Here is a 20103-nt window from a genome sequence, read left to right as displayed (position 1 = left end):
TAGAAATTTGGTGCAGCTTAGTTGAATTTAAGAGGACTGCTGAGCGTTGGCGGAGGTATCCAGTCTACCGAGTGCCATTCTAGTTCGAATAGCTTTGACACTACAATAACCCCATACATATATAATATAGCTACTGTAGAGAAAAAATGTAAGCGACATCATAAATCTCATATTCAGCTTTAATTGTAGCCCCATGACCAACTCCCTATTCACACCATTCAGACTTATTGCTGATTAATTCCTGCACAGTCATCCCTTTACAGTTAAGAATTTATCAATGGTAATATTGTGCCAAGACCAAAAACAAGTGTTGTCATCCTCACGTATGGCAACTGTACTCTGAAGTTCAAAATTCAGTCTTTAATCAAAACTCTGCACTCAATGTAAAACATCACATTTCACGTCTATATAAGAAATCTGTCTGGTGGTCTGCTCCTGTGAAGGGGTCAACATGGCAGATGTCCCGGCATATTTGATTTGGTCTATGTTTTTACACCAGGTGCCCTCCGTGACACAAGCTGGATCCAACCACCAATCTGGAAACAGTCTGCTCAACCACCTGAGCCCCAGAGATAAAGAGGAACTTATTTGGGAAAATGTCATTGCCATTCATGGTAAGGGTCAGTAGTTTATGAGTAAGTAGGGAGCATGTTGTGAAACAATAAGCTAATTTGCATAGACCCTGTGTGATAGGATGTGGGGAGGTCCTCTGAATGGAGGGCAACTGAGTCAGTCTCCGCACAGCCTGTGTTTCATTGGGTAATATGATAGCTATTTAACCCTGCGACCCCTGACGCTGTCAGACACAGAGCAGCCTTTACAGCCTGAACTTTATTAAGCATGACTCACTCCATGGCTTCAATTTCATTTCATCCTGATGTACACACATTTACAGGAATCATAAACAAGTCTTCAATAAGTCATTATATAACTGCTTTATAACTATACTACCATGTATTTGCAGATTGAATAGATAAGCAACATTTTTAAACCAACAGAGCTTAAATGAAAACTTAAGTCAAAGCCTTAACATTTGAAAAGCTGCTAACTGCAAATGTTTGTCAATTGGCCTGATAAAGACCCTAGTACTGGGGTATTCATTTTCTGATGATCAACTAGTGATTCATTTGAATAACTTAACAAAGGCACTCAATGCAGGAAATTGTATTCATTGGTAATTAATTCAACAATCGATCGCAACATTTGAATGTAAAATACCAAAGTAAAACTTGGTAAAAGTGATTGGTAAGGCCTGATGGCTCTCAACCATCATCTTGAAAACTTCCAATGTGGAGTTCCACATGGGTCCGTTCTTGGTCCACTTCATTTATTACTAGTAGACCACATCTTCCACAGACACCTCAGAGGTGACAAACTGGAACAACGCCTTCATAACTTCTAGGGTGTGGACAGTTTGTTGGTCTCTTTCAAAATAGAAAGATATAAATTTACAGACAGAAAATATGTGTTACAAAGTTTTGTGTTGTCAATGGCTATTAAAACCTCCATTAACACACATAGTCAAGCTGATGATGTATATTTATAGGGTTAAATAACAAACAATACTTATATCGTATAAAACATCCATTCGAATTGCAAATTTCATCATCTCTCCCCTCTTTTCTATTGAGACAAAGCTTTCCTGAATTCTGAGCGGATGTCTGTTTTGAATCAAATTTCTTGTTTAACCCTTTAAAGTTGTTCTCCAAAGGTCTTTCTCCATTGTATTCTAACCAGTTGTTGACCGTGTGGCTGTGCAAGTGGGGTTGGGGTGTATGTGCTACTTTGATCAAATGTGGAGGATGAAGACAAAGGAAAATATATAGAAAAAGAATCAATAAAGAACCGCAGGTCAGATCCACCCCTGCTGCACCCTAAAAATGCTCCATAGCAGTCATAGCAACAACAGCTGGTATCGATAAGGCAGCTATGTCAGTGTTTGTGTGTCTGCGTGTGTTTGTGTGCGTGTGTGTGTGTGTGCGTGTGTGTGTCTGTGTTTCAAATTATTTTGCCAGAATCATGAGAGGACAGGGTTGGCTGAAAGCCATCAGTCCCTGTTCGACATCAGACAGTCCTTCCATCAGGAATGTTAAAAACAGCTCTGTTTGCTCGATCTTCTTTCAGTGTGTCATACAGTCTATAGATATCACCATGTTCTACTAAAGGACATGTGGGTTTTAAAAAGATCGTGAAATCAGTGAAATAGTAGAAAGGCTCATATGGAGGTTCACAAGACAGTCCAGCAAAATACAACTCAAATCCTCTCAATCCTTGTAGAACTTGTTCAGGGAGCTACTTTGATCCCTCTTTCACAGAACCATGACTCTTTTGCTAAGGAGCACATTTTGTAGGTTTTCTTAACAGGGAACTGGGGAGTCTGTGTGTCAAACAAAGGTTGAACTGGGTAATTGTTGTATTGTTGTATTGTTAATTTTATAATTATTTGAAATTATCTGTTAACCTTCGAAACACAGCAGAAAATATGATATTTATATGAGCGGTTGTATGTTCTATCCATTCATATAATTATGCTCTGAGTCGTATTTAAAGATGGTACAAGCATGTACAAATATAAAACACCAGCTTGCCATCTAGTGGTGTGAATACCATATAACACTGCTTGTAGGAGAGCGTGGCCAGAATCGTATCTCTGTTCTTTTAGTTGCCACAGATTTTCCCACTTGTGTTTCAGCTAGGTTTTGAGTCCCCGTCTTGTAGTCCTTTTATCCACTATGTGAAATAAACTCTTGATGGGCAAACCAGTAAAAGTTACTAGTGCTGACCCATCTTGACATTTACACACATATATACAGTCTATAGCTACACCAAGTGTGTAATCCGTCACTGGCTTCCTTCCCAGGATGCAGGGGCTTTGCTACAGCTGAAAGAGAGCCTGCAAGAATATCTGATTACTTTAGTCCACAGCAATGGCAATTTTGTGAAAACCCCCCTCAAATTGAGTGCGTGTATTGACAGGACCTCGATATATCAGCTCCAGCCCCTGATCACTACAGTGCAGACTCTGGCATTGATTGCACAAAATGTCAGGGCTTGTAACCAGGACATTTTTGGCTTCAAGTATATGTGCCGTCCATCTTTTATATACAATCTATGGGTTTTCTACGCCAACTTTATTTATATATATATATGCACTGTATGCACTTTTTGTTTGTAATTTTGATCATAAAATAATTGTTTGAAGATTGGAAAGATGTGGTCCGGTCTTATTTGTTTATTTTTGGTTAAGTGATTTAGTTTGACTGGATGTTGCCAAGTTGGGAGTCAGTGTTTGAGCTGTCTTTCCACTAGACCGCCCAGGCAGCTTTATCAGTGTGCTACATTAACGTATCCTAACAACAGTTCATTTAGATACACTTTAACCTTATTAGGGATTAAACATTTACTCAAATTGATTAGCCTCTATGCAATTATCTATACATTTTATAGGCATCTGTGGAGCGCCATCATCCACATCTAATGTAGCCCATGAGCAAATGCTACGTGTAGATGCTGTCTGAAAATGTTTGTTTCAATGCTTCTTTGTAACTGGTCAGTCAAAATCTTAATTAACCGCTTAAGGTTGTCCTTGCATGTGAGCCAATCAAAAGAACTATATCTGATTGGCTCCTAAAGTGCCTATATCTTGACAAAAAAGTCACTTACGAACAATACCAATAATACATGAGACAATTTGTAGGAACTTATAATAATTTATATAATACATTTATAAACAACTAATAAACAATTTGCCTGAATAAGACATTTTCAAAATACGTTCAATGAAGTGTGTCTTTGTTTAAAACAATGGAGCTATAATTACTCACGAAGTGACTTAAATGCGCTCCTTACTGAATTGAGCACGGGTTGACATTAGATCACTCTTTTGATTGACGTAGGAAACAGTGAGAGACTAGGGAAAGTTTAGTTATTTTTTTAAGAACTGAGCTAGTGGGAAAGTGAAGATGTTGAACAGGAGATGTCCCAGGATGGAGCCTTGGGGAACTCCACATTTCATTTTGTCCACTCAGATGTCGACAAATGCAGGAGATAATTCATGTGAGATTCAAACCAGTTAAGTGCTGTGACAGAATGTTCCACACAGTTGTGGAGGTCGGATGCAGCACTGAGATTCAATTAAACCAAATTGTTGGGGTTGAAAACTGAGGTGCAACGTTGAGGCTTACGAGCAGCACTTGAACGCGTCATGGGCGAGCAGCTGATAACAGGGACAAGCTGTGGTTTTTGCGACAGCGCTGCCACGTCCGAGGATCCTCGCCTGCGGCTCTGAGCAGCGGGATGGGCCGGTGCCGGGCGGAGATGGGGGGATGACGAGTGGGAGTGACCGAGGAAACGCGGAGGAGAGGAGGCAGGAAAGAGGAAACACGTAGAGACGCGACACACCAGCGAAAAAGAGCCTGCGCGCAGCTCCAGCTTCAAGGAGCGTCCGCTGCCTCCTGGAGAAGCCTGGCCGCCGGAGAGCTCCATTGTTCGGACACGCACAGGCTCGATTCTCCGGGTCCCTCCCACCCACTCCGGTTCTGGACGAAGGGGGTCACCCATGCTAAGCGTGTGGAGGATGGAGGAATTTGTGACCGAAGAGGAAGAGCCGTGGTACGACCAGCAGGACCTGGAGCAGGGTAAGACCAGACACAACATCCTATCCCCCTGCATGCGATCCGCAGCATCCACTCGGTGTCAGCTGCACGCGCCGGCCGGTCAGCTGGCCCTGCACCCAACAAAGGCCCTCTGTCCCGGGGGGAGAGGAGAGCGACCCGTCCGGTGCGAGTCTCTCCTCGGTTCCACTGAGATCACTCCAACATTGATGTGGTAGTTTCCTCCGTGCAGAAGACGCTTGTTTGACAACAATGCATTGACAGCACGCCAAGCTGGGCCTTGCATTGCAAAGACAGCACCAGGCGCATCCTGGTGTTATCAGGCTCTGAACCACGGCTGCAGTCTATGGATCATGTTTTTAAAAAGTGAAATATAGTGTTTTGCTGTGATGCAAATATTATTCAATGAATCGATTAGTTGATTAAAACGTCATCAAATTCGGTCTGCTTTATTTCACTCTTCAAGATGCGTCTTTGGGTTGTTGTAAAATCTGAGGTCCCTTGTATTCAATGTGAATCTTCTATAATTGAATTATACAGGGACAGGGATTGTGTGCACGTCATCAGAGTGTATCGATTATTCCAAGGGCACTTACCTTAATTTTGGCATCAAGCAAATGAGAACTGAACTAAAAAGTATGTGTAGTATTGAATCATCTGAATGCAATGGATGGATGATTGAGTATATTTGGCCAAAAAGGTCATTATGACAACAATTTTGATATCAGTCGATGTCAATAATTATCACGATAAATGTCAAGTTATTATTTCTTTAAAAATTAAAGACAGATTTTTGCCCCTGATGAATGATTAACAGCATAACATTTTACAAACCTGATGTATATCAATTATGGGTTATATTTATCTGCTCACTGTGCCTTAACAATGCATAAGCAGTTTATTGTTTAAATTTAACCCTTTGCTATTAATTAAAATTATAGTGCAATAATTATTGCTGTTGTTTTATTGCCCTGCCCCATTTTTATAGTCTATATGAACACACTTAGGAAGCTGGAGCCATCAAATGCTTTTGCCTGGAAACCAACCATCAAAATCCTTTTCTGTCTGAGGATCAGTTGATTAATCGAGTGATTTTTTTTAATGGATCTGCTTTAATAATTAATTTTTGCACAGGAAAAACCTTACAGCAGGACGCTTTCATTGTGGAGTCTTTGTCTTATAAATTTAATTCGGAGTCAGTTAATTGACCTGTATCGTTCCATGAAGGCTTCCGGCTCTGCATGGTCGCATTATACTGGATGTAAAATCTGCAGTAGCTGTACAAGTGACTGTCCACATTCAACTTTGTTATTCACAGTTTGGAAAAGAATATCCTTAAAAACTTTTTCCATATTTATCTAATCATTGATGCAAAATGCCTTAGTGTCACATTTCGCTTATGCCAGATGGACTTGGTATCAGCCGATTTCCATATACATGTTAAGGAAACTACTGGTAACCAGTCACATAGGAAAATATTTTGGATGAGGTCACATTGACTTAAATATCCAAATATATCCACTGGCCAGATTATCACCGGACTCATTGTGGAAATTTAAACCACCATATACAATATTTTGCTGTTCATGACTTGCAGTCTTAAATCCAGCTTAAATCCAGTCAGTTAATATGATTTTGTCATGAATTTATGATCGATCTCAGGAGCAATTTTACTTTCTCAACAAATGACTCATCAGTGTTCAAAGACACCCAAGGACTCATTTCTGTCCTCTGCCTCACTTACTTAATTTCCGGTCTCTTCATCTCCCATTCACTTGCTCCTGCCAAGTTACTCTAATGGTACATTTCCCTTGGCTGAGGTGGCATGGTGCTGATGCAGATATTTTACTTGACTAGAAAGACACATGCGCGCACAATCATGTCTACAGCCATGATGCCGCGGATTTGTCAGACATCTTCCTTCCTGTGCACCCACGTCAGTGCACCTGGGGGTAAAGATAGATCTTCTTTAGTCGTCTTTACTTTAGGAGATGGTGAAGGGGAGAGGTGAGCAGGGCTGAAATGGAAAGTCAAAATGGCTGGTCTAGAGATGAGCAGTGTCTTCCCATCCAGAGCTGTGTGTTTGATGGAGCAGAGAGGATGTCGGACCTCGTCAGAGTGCTGACCGCCCGAGCTCATCTTCAGTGGTGTGACATTTCAGGAAGCCACATGCCCTTCAGAGAGAGACGACACCTTAATGCACCTTGTTGTGATGCAGGACTCAGCATTTCAACAGCAAGCACTTCATCAACAATGGGATTCAAGTGCTTTGCGAAGGACATCTAGACAAAAGCAACATGAGATAAACCAAGATGGGGAAAAAAAAAAAGATTTAGTTCCTTAAATGTGGAGCATGTCTGTATAGTAGTCTGGATAGTTCATAAAGTGTTTCCCCCTAAACCATTCAGTCCTCTATAAAGATACTGCAGTATTTTGAAATCAGTTTTTAAAAGGCAGGAAGGAAGCCAGTGTAAAGATCTGACCACTATCCTGGTCAGCTGCTGTCTGATCGATACAGAGACCTGTAAACACACAGGTTAGAGTCACAGTACTAATCCCATCCTTCAAGTAGCATTCAAACCAGTCAAGTGCTGTGCCAGAATCACTTACCCAGTTTTCCAGTCTGTCCAGTATAACGTTTTAGTAGAATGTAACACTGAGATCCAATAATACTAGGACTGAAATACTGCTACTACTGATGTTTTGTTTTGCTATTGCCTTTTTTTTGAATGTGTGTATTGATATAGTGCACTGAAATAAACACAGAAATGTTCAGATAGGGCGACACCAGTCACCACAGCCTTATAAATGTTATATGTCTTATGAAGTGTGTCCCCTTTGTAGTGTGTTGGTTCCATCACATGCTGACTCAGTCCATAGTTATCGACATAGTTATTACTAACTCTTCCTATCGTGAACGTTTTCAGACCTTCAGAGAAATTGATAAAAAGGTTAGATCTGATCCAAAGACAAATCATTTTTTGGCCACAGAAAACAACAATATAAGATGCAACTTACAAATCTTGACTTCATTTTGGTATATTTGATTGCATTACCTTAGGCCACAAATTATCAAAGATTTTTTAATTAAATAAAACTTAAATTATCCACGCATGAATAGCTAAATTAAGCAGCTCACATTTCAAACACTGGAACCAAGAGCAAGTGCAGGCATGATATTAGGATGCCTCCTTGTTTGGGCCTATTGTGTGTTAGCTGGAGCTTCCGCTGGCTGATGAAAGAGCAATGAATGCACTACGTGGCTCGACCAGCTCAGACTGGAGGCTTGCTGGTTCCACTTGCGTCCGACAAGAGGCTTCCTCCATTCTTGGAATGGTCCTGTTGCAGCTTAACAAATGCTCACGACACCCAAGGACAGAGTCATGGACCATAAAATATTGCTGCATAGGAGTAAATCATACAGTGAATTAGGGGCAGTTTATAATAAAAGAGCCTACCTCATCTATATAGCAGTAGATAATTCATTTCTGGCCACTGTATCTCGTTTCTATTTGGAAGTCTGGTCTCCAACACAGGAAAAGGGGAGGAGAAGACGCCTTGTTTTCCACATTCCAATGAATCTCAAGGGTGATGTGCACCTTTCCAATACAGCTCTATCTGTGGAAGACATTACCGGTTACAGTATAATATGCCTGTCTATGTACGATCATATACCCTGGAATTCTTACAAAATTCAATCGTAAACGGTCATTAAAAGCTAAACTCGCCTTGTTTTCACTGTGTGCAGCTCTCTTAGCGTGCAAATCCTCTCCCAGCTGGTTGCAGCTGCTCTTCTGGTTCATGCAGGAAATGTATTCGTCATTCATGAAGTGTTTACGTCTGCGTTGTGGCCTCACTGCTTTCATCGTGTGCGTCAAGCCTCGCGTCTATGGAGACAAATTAAACTCAAAATGGTCACAAATGTGTATGATGTTATATAGTAATGAAAAATGCATTTGTGTTTCAATTCATGTTCCACACACTGATACCAAGCCATTAGAACACATGTAAAACAAATAAAAAAATGTTAACATTGTAAATAGGATATTCATATTCTATCAACGGAGTCTTAGTCACAACTTCACTGATGTGATTGTTTTTGTGTCTCCAGCTGCACAGGAAATGAATGTTGTGTTTAAGTGCTTGTGGAGAACTGGGACATCTGGCCTTCATCTACATTCATATTTATTTATCTATTCAGCCACTGAATAATTTGGTCACAAATTGTCTTTTTTGTGAACCATAGCTACTGACCAAAACCAAAAAAGCTACCAATTAACCAGCAACCTAACTAACTGAAAAGATCATACCATTGTAGATTATATATAAAGATAGAAGACATGATTGCTTCTCAAAAGTGAAGCAATAGCCTCTTCATTGCCCCCTATTTGCTGGCTGCAGTTAAGGCCATAAACCCTCCATGTTAGCAGATCGTGCAATGTCAGTTTATTTAGCTGAAAAGGGTAGCTGGGTCCAAATGCACAAAAAATGTTTGGCTTCCTTTGTGGATAGTGGGAGGAAGTGGAGACACATTGTCCATCTCTGTATACAGTTAATGGATCAAACCAATTAACACATTAAACCTAGAGGGAATAAAACAGCATTAAAGAAAGAGTTAATGGCTCGAAGCAGTCAGTAATACAAGCCAGGAGTCTGCAGACATATTGATCAGTAATTATAGATAGTCCACACTGTTCAATGAGTAGTTGATATTGTCCACTGATCAGGATTATAAAGATCATCCTTCCAGATTATCAATGTAGCCAATGCCGTGTTCAAATACAGGTCTGTAAACCAAAGATGTTCAGTCAGTTAGCTCCAACTGTAGATACCATCACATGCTAATATATGTATGTGCACACATATTTATCAATCTGTAAATATATAGAAAAATGAAATGTCACAAATACTTGTAGACATTAGATTTTTCAACATGCAATAATACACATTTTGAGGCTAATTTCACTGCATAGACAGGTCAGTATGGAGCAGACAGATATTTGTGTGTGGCAAGTATTGACTTGCTAAGTAGTTTGCTTGTGCAGCGTGCTGTATCGATTGGCCCTCCTCCCCTCTCTCACTCTCAGTCTGTTTTCATCCTTCTCTTGCTCGCTCCTCCCCCCTTCCTTCTGGTATTCTTCTCTCCCTGTTGCTTTTGATTGTGCAGCGTTCACTCAGGCAGCTAAAGAGAAGTCCACATCTGAATTTGAACATTAACTGCTCTTGTTTTCTTGGCGGTTTCAGGCTAGCCCAAGTCTGGATGGGATTTGAAGGGTATCCTCTTAATAAAAAAGAAAAGATAGAATGGTATAATCAGTAGAGTGCACACTTCCACCAAGGCTTGACAGTCCCCTTAAATTCAATTAAACTGCACCAAATAGCACATGATTATTGTTATGTGTCCAATTTGCCAATTTTTTTCCATCTACATCCATTGATTTTACCCTAAGAACGTGGTTAAAATGTAAGTGAGATGTCTTGCAATGTTAAAGAAAGTGAAAATGTATTTCTGGTTGTCCCCCTGATCTGAATCTGAATGTACACAGTCATATATATACCCTCCTCCAAATATACCTCACTGTTCTTCAGCAAAATCCATGAATTCTTCCCTGAGAAAAAAACAAAAATGCCAAACAATCTTGCAATGTTAACAAAAGCGGTGAAAGAAATCCTGGTTCTGGCCCTTTATCTGGATCTGTACCAAAATGTAATGGAATCCTCGCTGACCGATACCACATCCTTCCACTAAGTTTCATGGAAATCTGTTTGGTTGTTTTTGTGTCGGCTTGCTTACAAACCAGTGGACAGGGGTGAAAATATAACCTCCTTGGCAGAGGTATAAATTCTTAGTTGATTCACAAAGGGAATGCTCAGGTCAGCTGGATGAACCAAATCTAAACAAGATATTTAGATTTATTGTTTGTTCGTCAAATTAAATGAGTTTTCAACAACTACTTTCAATTGCTTATGTCTCACTGAACGGCCATTGGCACCAAACACTACACAACATGTGATGTTTCAAGCTATAGTGAGAGGCTACAGTTTATCTCATGACAAATATACTAAAGATGAGATGCATGAGAAGAAAATAATTTAGAATGATCTGAAAATCCAGAAAGAGTGCTTTTTATATTTATGTCGCCTTTAATTCCTTCATGGTTATACTGACAAGGTTACCTGGGCAGCATGAGTGATGCTAGTTCCACGCTTTGAGCTGCACAGTATTCCGGCAGAGCCTGTCCATTGAACTTGTCCTAACAGAATGAAGGCTGTCTGGACTCGCTCCAGCGACCAGTCAGGATCCATTCAGTGGCACCTGAGCTTGGCCCCGCAGGAATTCATTATTCCATCCCTACAGAGGGAGGGGGAATTAGTCCATATGGAGCTGTTGAACCTGCTGCTCATTAGTCTAATTGAGGGAGGCGAGGACAGACCTTGCAGGTAGTTTTCCCTAAACTATTCACTTTTTCCTCTTTTCCCATGAGTTTTATTTACATTAAAACAGCATCTTCAAAATAACTCTGATATATAACTATTCACTTTTTCCTCTTTTCCCATGTTTTTTTAACATTAAAACAGCATTTTCAAAATAACTCTGATGGTTCACTGACTTGGAATATAGTAAATGGTGCCACTTTCATTCCCACTACTCACCCTAATTTTTGTCCTTGCTCTATGTCATTTTAGTCACAGATTAAATTGTCAGAATCAGGCCCAGCAGGTCCAGGAAGCCGGGGATCCTGGGTAAATCACACAGTTCAGTCTCGTTTCATTTCAGTGAGTGGGACGACACAGTCAGTGCTCCTGTCAACACATTGATAGACTTTGTTTTATCTTTACATGAAATCCACTTCAACGCTTGGACACAGAGGGCGTAGAGGGCGCTGTTGCTCAGTAAGAGTTGCATAGTGTTGCTTTAAGAAGTTGATATAGTGAGTTTGTTAGCAAAGGTGTCTATCTAATCTACAGCTTAGACTTTCAATATCTGGTGCTTTAGTGGCTAAATGCTCCACTACGTTAACCAGCATGTCGGTAGCTTTGTCTCTTTGTCAATTGGTACTAGTTTGGTTTATCTGAAACCCTCTGCACAGCCCAGAGGAGCAAGTTTAAATGTTAAATGGAGGTAAATGTTGCAGTGATGCAGGTCAGGAGTGGCTGGAAGCTGATGAAGACCTGGCGTCTGTCCTAGTGTTCACTATTAATCTTTAAGACAGAGCAAGGGTTGTACGAGCGGATGACTTCATCGGCTGCTCGCTCTTGTTCCTCGTTTTCTTTTTGTGAGGTCACAAAACCACATTTCGCTGTGTCAATACTGCTGAGTCAGAGCACAGTTAGAATACAGACAGATGACGTCTTTATTTCAGAGGTGGATTTGCAGGGGGTGAAAAATTGTGGCGCAACAAAAAGGTTGATTTCGAACATGACGTGACAAAAAAATTCACTGTCACTGACATTTATTGAACACAGTGGATGTACGTTGAATCTCAGTCTATTCCTAAGTGTCTCTCAAAATCAGGATTGTTTTTTATTTCCAAGCAGGTTTACATATACACCGAATTTGCTGAGGTGTATTTGTGGTATAAATATAAACAAATTATAGAAATAGGACACAAAAATTGAATATAAAAAATACTATAAGCTCCTGGGGATAGACATATGTTGAAGGTAAGTACTAGTGAGTGGTTTTGGTAAAGTACAGTTAGTCCGCTATTTGCCAAGTTAATGTCAAAATTTTATGTTGGCACCAGACTCTGACCTTCATATTCAGTCAACTGCAGGGAGACGTGCTGCAGGGAGGATCGCTGTCTGTCTTTCAGCTCCCTCAGCTCTATTATTGAACAGACCAGTGCAGACTGAGACGGACCCTTTAATAATTCTGTTCCAGACCCTGTTATACCGTGGCTTAGAATAGAGCAACGTGCTCTATTAATCCTGACAGCAAGTCATCTACATTTTACGGCTGGCGTCTGTGAGATTAGCTTCTCCCTCTTTTCCTGTCCTCTGAAACCATTTCCTTTTTCACATTTGTGAAAAGGGAAAGAGGATTACATATTCATATTGCTGCCTCTGGTCTTCATCCCCCCCCATCCGTCCGTCCTCTCCTTTCACACTTTGTATCCATCTTCAACATCTACAACTTTCTTCTTTAGTTGTTCTTCTTACACCTGTGACCGGTTTAGTATCTAGGACTTATCTAAATCAAGGCTCATAACCGGACCACAACACAGCAGTGCAATTATAATTCCAACATCCGTCTTCAATTCATAATTCAGTAAGGCGCACCTTTAATTCACTCCATGTTTACTGTTGGCTCTATAGCTTTGAGCAAACACTCTTTTGAAAATACAAACTCTAGACAAATCATCATTTATTCGCGGGCCCATCAGATTGGGCTGGTTTCTTCATCTTGCTCTCTATTTCTCTCCCGTTTCCAGACCTCCACTTGGCGGCAGAGCTGGGAAAGACTCTCCTGGAGAGGAACAAGGAACTGGAGGACTCCTTGCAGCTGATGTACATCACGAATGAAGAGCAAGTGCAGGAGATTGAGGTATGAATGACGAGTCCTGTCGAAGCAGAAAGCAGCTTTTCCTTGTAGATTTTCAACAGTTCCCATGATCCCCCGCTCCTTTATGACGTCCTCAAATTAGGTCTTTTGTTATTGTCTTGATTGAGAGACCCCTTGTGGCCATAGTTACATTTTGGAAGACGGTTGGAAGCTTTACTGAAAAGGGTCATTTTCCATAAATCTTCATAGTCTAAGAAATATAACGACATCTACTAGGGAAGGACAAGACAACCATGCAAACTTTTAAAAGATTTTAAATCCCTTGAATCTTAGAAACGGTAACTGGCCTCAGCTCAAATCTGTAGGTCCATTTATTAGCTTTTTAGGGTCTTCCAGTAGATGAAAAAAAAACTAATTATATGTACTTAAAAAGAATACATAAATAATAATAAAAGGAGCTCAACCAAATTCCAATAACATCCAGAGAAAGCTCTTGTTCCCTCCTGGCTGTTCTTCCACTAAAAATGTTGTAACTCTGTAGATTTGTGTGTTGCATGTACTGCCTGCAGTTGTATTCACAAAACCTGTGTGTGTGTTTGTACTACAGTACCTATCGAAGCAGCTGGATGTTCTGCGGGACATGAATGAGCAGCACGCCAAAGTGTACGAGCAGCTGGACGGGACGGCCCGAGAGCTTGAACACACCAACCTCACTCTTGTGACAGACAGCAAGACCTCGCAGCAGAAGATCGAGAGGTGAGAGGAACCATGGGATTTCCTGTCTCTTCTGTCTCATTCTCCTTGTTCCCACTTCCTAAATGTTTCCTCTTCCTCCTGGGCCAGATTAACAGGGACTATTGATACTCTGCAGAACCAGGTGGAGTCCCTTTCTGGGCAGGTGGAGCAGCTACGCTCCATGGAGCAGCTCCGTGTCAGGAGGGAGAAGAGGGAGCGACGCAAGACCATCCACTCGTTCCCCTGCCTGAGGGAGCTCTGCACAGCACCCAGGTTCTTGTCTCCCGCAGTTTATAAAACAGTTATCTTTAAGAAAACAAGCCTGATATATATTTGTGTCATGTTTCCAGGTATGAGGATGAGTTTGTAGTGGGCAGGGCTGAAAGCTTTACCGTGGAGGCCAAGCGTCCACCGTTTGAAGAGGAGAACCAGCACCTGAGGGAGGCGGTGTCGGCCCTGCGTGCGGCGGTGCGCACTGAGAGGGGGCGGAGAGAGGGCGTGGAGAGGGAGTGCAACCTCCTGCTTTCTGAGTATTCGCGGCTGCAGATGCGAGTGCAGGTGAAGAATCATACATGATATCTGTTTTGAAAACAAAACCTAGCCAGAACAGACATCAGCTCCAAACATCAGCTTCCACAGCTTCACACAATGACACTGATTGGGTGGACACCATCACTTTGCTAATACAAGATATTCCCATTTTTCCAATGAATTCATTTTTATGGATGATATATATATATATACATCGTATGTCTATAAACTGTCTAAGTTCTCTAATTATTGACCCATAGACAAGGACACAACAAATAGGGTTGCTGATGAGGCTGCAGCATCCCCTATTGGTGAGGGGCTGTAACTGCATGGCCCACAAAAGTTGATTCAATGAATCTAGAAAAACCACAACTTTCATTAAATTTGATTTTAATACTTTGAGAGCAGAATACTATACAGATATTTGATTTCCTTTTAGAGCACTCGTGTGTTGTCTTTGTTGCCTGACTGCTGTACAATTGTAGAATATAATGTGGATAACAGTGCATACTGAAAGGATAATAGATGTTAGTTATGTAACAGTGGGTTTGATATGCCTCAAAAAAGCATCTCTTATTTATTTCATGGTACTAAATCCTGACGTATTGACTAAATCATTTATTAGTAATTTATCAGTAATGAAAATAATGGTTAGACGCTGCTTCTCCTGATCTATAGCACAGTATTGGATTGGTGTTCATTCAACACGTTAATTTGCTTATACAATATTACACTTTGCAATTCAGCATTAAAATGGATAACGGATCAAATGGTTTTTTGCAACGTCAAATTGATCCCTCATAGTTAACAACCAGTCAATTTTGTAGTTTTATAGGTTTACATCTTGACTTTTTTACTTTACACATGATGCATTACCTTTTTCTTTGTTTTTGGCCACGGTAGCTTCTCTGTCAGGAGAACCTGTTCGTCTCAAGGTAAATTGTGTGTGTCTTTGCTCCCAGGACGCTGAGGGCTGCCACACGAGGGTACGAGAGCTGGAGGTGGAGCTACAGGAGCTGCAGCAGCTACGTCGTGCTCGAACCTTCTTGCTGGGCGGTGAGGATGACGGCGTGAATCTCACCCAGACTGTCCTCAACAGCACGCCGGAGACTGACACCTTCCTGGAGGTGGAGGTCGCGGAGATGGGGGGAGGGGTGAGGGAGGAGACAGAAGGTGGAGGAGGTGTCGGGGGTGCAGCATTACCTGAGTCCAACCCTGTGAGGAAAAGCTGCAGCGACACAGCGCTCAACGCCATCGTGGCCCTCGATGCGTCCGGCCGCAGGAGAGGCAGCTACGCCCTGCACGCCAACAGCGTGAGGAAGAGAGGGATGTCCATCCTCAGGGAGGTGGACGAGCAGTACCACGCCTTACTGGAGAAATACGAGGAGCTGTTAGGGAAGTGTCGTCGCCACGAGGAGAGCCTGTGTAACGTCGAGGTTCAGACTTCCCGACCAGTCTCCCGAGACCCATCCATGAAAGACTGTGCTATGGGCCCCATCCCGGTACCACCGCCAAGCCCTACCCAGTCGCCATCCACCCCTGAAGCCATCGAGAGCATCAGCAAGCAGGTGGATGCGGTGGATAAACGACTGGGACAAAACACACCAGAGTACAAGGCCCTTTTTAAGGAGATCTTCTCTCGTATCCAGAAGACCAAGATGGACATCAAAGCTACCAAAGCTGTTAAATCTAGCAAATCTGGCAAATCTGGCAAATCTAGTAAACACTAGCGGTTCACCGATTGGTTGATTAGAGAATGGGTCTGTGTCTGAGAATAGGTTTAGTGTAAACATTCTTGTAGATGGCGCTATCGCGGAAACTGCTCAATTTAAGTCTAGTTCACTTTTGCTAAAACCACACTAATATGTTTTTGTTTTTTTAACGCTTCAAGCCTCTCACAGATACGCCTGGCGTCAACACTACTCTGGAGTTTGGAAACGCTGCTTGACTGGATTTAGTTTGAAAACTCTGGAGCTGTGTTTTAGTCTGGACGGGAAGAAATGCATATGTTTGGAAAAAAGTGACACTGATATTTACAACTGCTTGCTGATTGGGTCTTTTTGGTCATGACTTAGTTTTGACTAATTCATCAGGCTCTGTCACATGAACTTCCGTTAGAAAACAACTGGCAGAAGCCTCGGTAACCAGTGTAGAATGCAAAGATCGTCGACAAAGATCGTTTTTGGTTTGAATAAGAAGGATGTAGCCTTTACCTGAGGTCAAACTAGACTGCATGGCTTTAATCCAGAATTGAAACCTTCCAGCATACACAAGTATCTGATTTGCATGTAATCAATTTTAGCCCCTGCAGAATTTAGTAAAATGCAGCATATAAAACATGAATGAATCTGTTAAGGACTATAGATCAACCCCTTCATATCATTTGATTCAGTGTTTCTACTTCATATATCCTGGCTTCCCTGCCTTAATACCGTTAAGGCAAATACTACACAACATATCACAATAACAGCAACATACCTGTGATGCTCACAACTGCATGAACGCTAAGGCTAAACAAGAAAATTACATCGGGATGAGTGGAAATCTAAAATAAACATTCAATTTATCTGGTAGATTTGTTATTATAGTGGACTAAAATTTGTGTGATTGCATTAAGAAAGATAAAGATTGACCCTCTCATACATTGATGCAAATGATGCATCAATATGTTGTGTGTGTATGTGTGTGTGTGTGTGTCTGTGCCTTTTGTGGAGTAGAATGACATTTTGAGAAGTATTTGAAGGAGTTTAATGATAAGATCAAAGCCACTGTCATGCCTGGCTACAGCTAGTAGCAGATTTTCATAGCATAGCAAAAAGCGTGAAAGCGGGGGTTAACTCACGATTGGTCGAACACATTTATTGGCGGGACCTTGCTACCGATACTCCATCCTCTTACGGCTTATGTGCCGACTGTTGCTGTAAATGCACAAGATGGCAGCCTTCATGTCCGGGATATTTTGGCTTCTGGATAGTCGGAGGAAGAGGAGACGCATTGTCAACCTTTATATACATGTCTCTATGATGCTACGCTGACCGGTTACTGGCTGTGGCGTCATGTTTAGCATACATACATTAAGTGGTATCAATCTTTCCTCAGACACCTCAAACTGTCGGCGAGAAAGCAAATAAGCATTTATCTAACTATGTTGCTGAGCCAACACTTGGGTGCGTTATCCTTTACCTCAAAGACAGCATTTGAGATCACCTGTAAAACGAGGTTGCTAAGTGTAAAGCTTCAGAAAAGGCAGACTGGAAATTTTGTTCGCTTTTCGAAATTATATATGTCCCTCTACTGTTTACACTTCAGCTCTCTTGTAGGAACTGCAGTAGGTCTGAATTAGCCTAAATAAACCTGCCCATTGAAATTTAAGAAGCATTGCTGTTTATTAACTGTACATTGCAATATCTACAGTATAAGCTGCAAGGAGTGATGCTTCCACTAAATGCTAAAAAGCTGCTGTCTTAGAGTAAAGTTGCCATGGGCAATGGAAGCATATTGTTGTTTTCACCTAGCAGTCTTACCAAACTATAAAACTAACCTACAACAATTGCTGCATATTGTTGTTTTCACCTAGCAGTCTTACCAAACTATAAAACTATCCTGCAAATATATTGCACCTTTTTTCACAGTATACAATACCTATGCCTTTTTTTCTAAGTAACGTCCTGCAGTATGTATAAGCCTTTGTTATGATGAATGTCACCACAGCCAATATTTTATATCTGATCCTTCTGTCAAATTCAAAATGAAACGAAGCTTGAATCCTTTCCACCGGACACCAGAAGAGGCCCTACATGTGTGTTTTGAAAAGCATGGAGTATATTCTGAAACCTGGTACTGAAGAAACAAGTCTGTTACGTCCTGATGAAGTCACGGTTAATTTACATTTGCTGAAATGTAATTCCTCTGGATATGGTGTACAAAGTGCATTTGAGGTCAATGCTCATGTCTGTTAGGATGATGCAAGTTGGGGACGAGGGTGGAACATGTGTTAGCGTAGACAAGCTAGAGCCTGGCTCTCGAGGTTGCTGTAGCATAACGTCTCAACAGTTTTTAGGCCTCATCTCTTACATATTTAGTATCGATACGAAATTGTGCCTGTGTATTTATTTTATTGCGTGAATGTTTTTTTTTTTTACTTTTTCAGTGCCTATATGTGAATGTCACTAACATACTGTCCAAATAAAACCTGTTTCACTTGCTTTACTTACCTGTGAATTATTAGTTGACAAGATATTGTTATCAACGATTACTCTGGTCATGTCATTATTGAACCCACTTTTAATAAAGCATTGATATAATGCACCCTGTCGTATTGCATTCACTGTGTCTACACTGAGTGGAGAAATGAAAAACAAGTGGGTGCGGTGCAGCAACTTACTTTATCAATTCTATGTGTGTGTGTGTGTGTGTGTGCGCGCGTGTGTTTGTGTTTTTTCATGAGAACTATGGTTAGATTTGGTTAGGGGTTAGGCATTTAGTTGTGACAGTTAGGATGAGGGATTAACTCTAGGGACACGCCGGAGGAGGAAGCGCCGAGAAGCGTCAATTCTCGAGCGAGCAGGTGCATGGCTGGTCACACAGGAAGTGGATTTCTCCGCGCCAATAAACCGGCGATTCGGCTTTCTCCGCTGGTAGTTGTACAGTGTGTCAAGGAGTGTCCTGACAACTATCGAGGGACAAGTGTGTGAGGGGAAAAAAAGGGGCACTTTTTAGAGGTTGAAATGCTTATTATACAAAGTAAACCTTTTATAGGAATATAAACAGTATACTGACGAAAAATGCGATCCGACCGCGTGGCCTAATGGATAAGGCGTCTGACTTCGGATCAGAAGATTGAGGGTTCGAGTCCCTTCGTGGTCGCGTTTTGCATCATATCAGCTTTATACATTTTTCTTCTGTTACTACTTAATTTATATAATAAATTATTATTTGGTGATTTAATGCTTCATAACGAGCATTTCTTTTTGAAGAGTTGTAGGGTTTGGTCAGAAAATGTACCTGATTGCTGTAAATAACTGACATGCAAAAAAAATTATGTAACACTTGTTGGATAAATCGTTCAAAGCACACGTTTTCTATTCTATTTTAAGAAATCTTTTACCTATATGTAAATATTTCTAACAGCACAGTCCGACTTCTTCTATGTATCTTGCTTTTGCACTTGCATCAGCAATGTAAACGTCTGTTCGCCATGCCAATAAAGCTTTTTGAATTTGAGAGAGATGGAGAGAGAGATATGGAGGACCATACATGATTTAAGTAAAAATAAATAAATAAATGTCTAAATAAATGTCTAAATAAATGTCTAAATAAATAAATAAAAAAGGAAATGAATAAATAAATACAGAAATAAAATTAATAAATATGTTAATACCTATGGAGGACCATACATGATTTAAGTAAAAATAAATAAATTAATAAATGTATAACTAAATACAGAAATAAATAAATGAATGAATAAAAAAGGAAATAAATACAGAAATAAATAAATAAATCTGTTAATACCAAGAGAAATGTCAAAATAAATGTCTTAAATATATTTGCACATTTATTTATTCCATGATACATTTCCTTTTCATTTGCAGTGTCCTTATGCTAATGAGCAAGGCGGGCCTAACCGCAGTCTCATGCAGGATTGGTCACAAGAGTGTAATGATCCAGCCCGACGTCTGCCTCTCAATGCTGACTGGTGTCCATTAGCTCTCTGCAGCG

The 20103-nt window shown here is 40.9% G+C and overlaps 1 protein-coding gene and 1 non-coding gene across 2 annotated transcripts; both read left to right on the top strand.

Moving 5' to 3' along the window:
* Nucleotides 1-4349: 4349 nt before the first annotated feature.
* On the top strand, nucleotides 4350-18693 carry LOC133931977 (cerebellar degeneration-related protein 2-like). Its single transcript, XM_062378953.1, has 6 exons — nucleotides 4350-4637; nucleotides 13049-13161; nucleotides 13727-13875; nucleotides 13963-14127; nucleotides 14205-14412; nucleotides 15348-18693. Exons 1-6 carry the CDS (start codon nucleotides 4559-4561, stop codon nucleotides 16113-16115), a joined length of 1482 nt encoding a protein of 493 aa, XP_062234937.1. The 5' UTR covers nucleotides 4350-4558; the 3' UTR covers nucleotides 16116-18693.
* Nucleotides 18694-19178: 485 nt separating this feature from the next.
* On the top strand, nucleotides 19179-19251 carry trnar-ucg (transfer RNA arginine (anticodon UCG)). Its single transcript has one exon. It is a non-coding gene; the product is annotated as a tRNA-Arg (tRNA).
* The last annotated feature ends 852 nt before the right edge of the window (nucleotides 19252-20103 follow it).

This window comes from Platichthys flesus, chromosome 20 (genome assembly GCF_949316205.1).
Source record: "Platichthys flesus chromosome 20, fPlaFle2.1, whole genome shotgun sequence".
Classification (NCBI taxonomy): domain Eukaryota; kingdom Metazoa; phylum Chordata; class Actinopteri; order Pleuronectiformes; family Pleuronectidae; genus Platichthys; species Platichthys flesus.
This window is presented reverse-complemented; position numbering and strand designations above follow the sequence as displayed.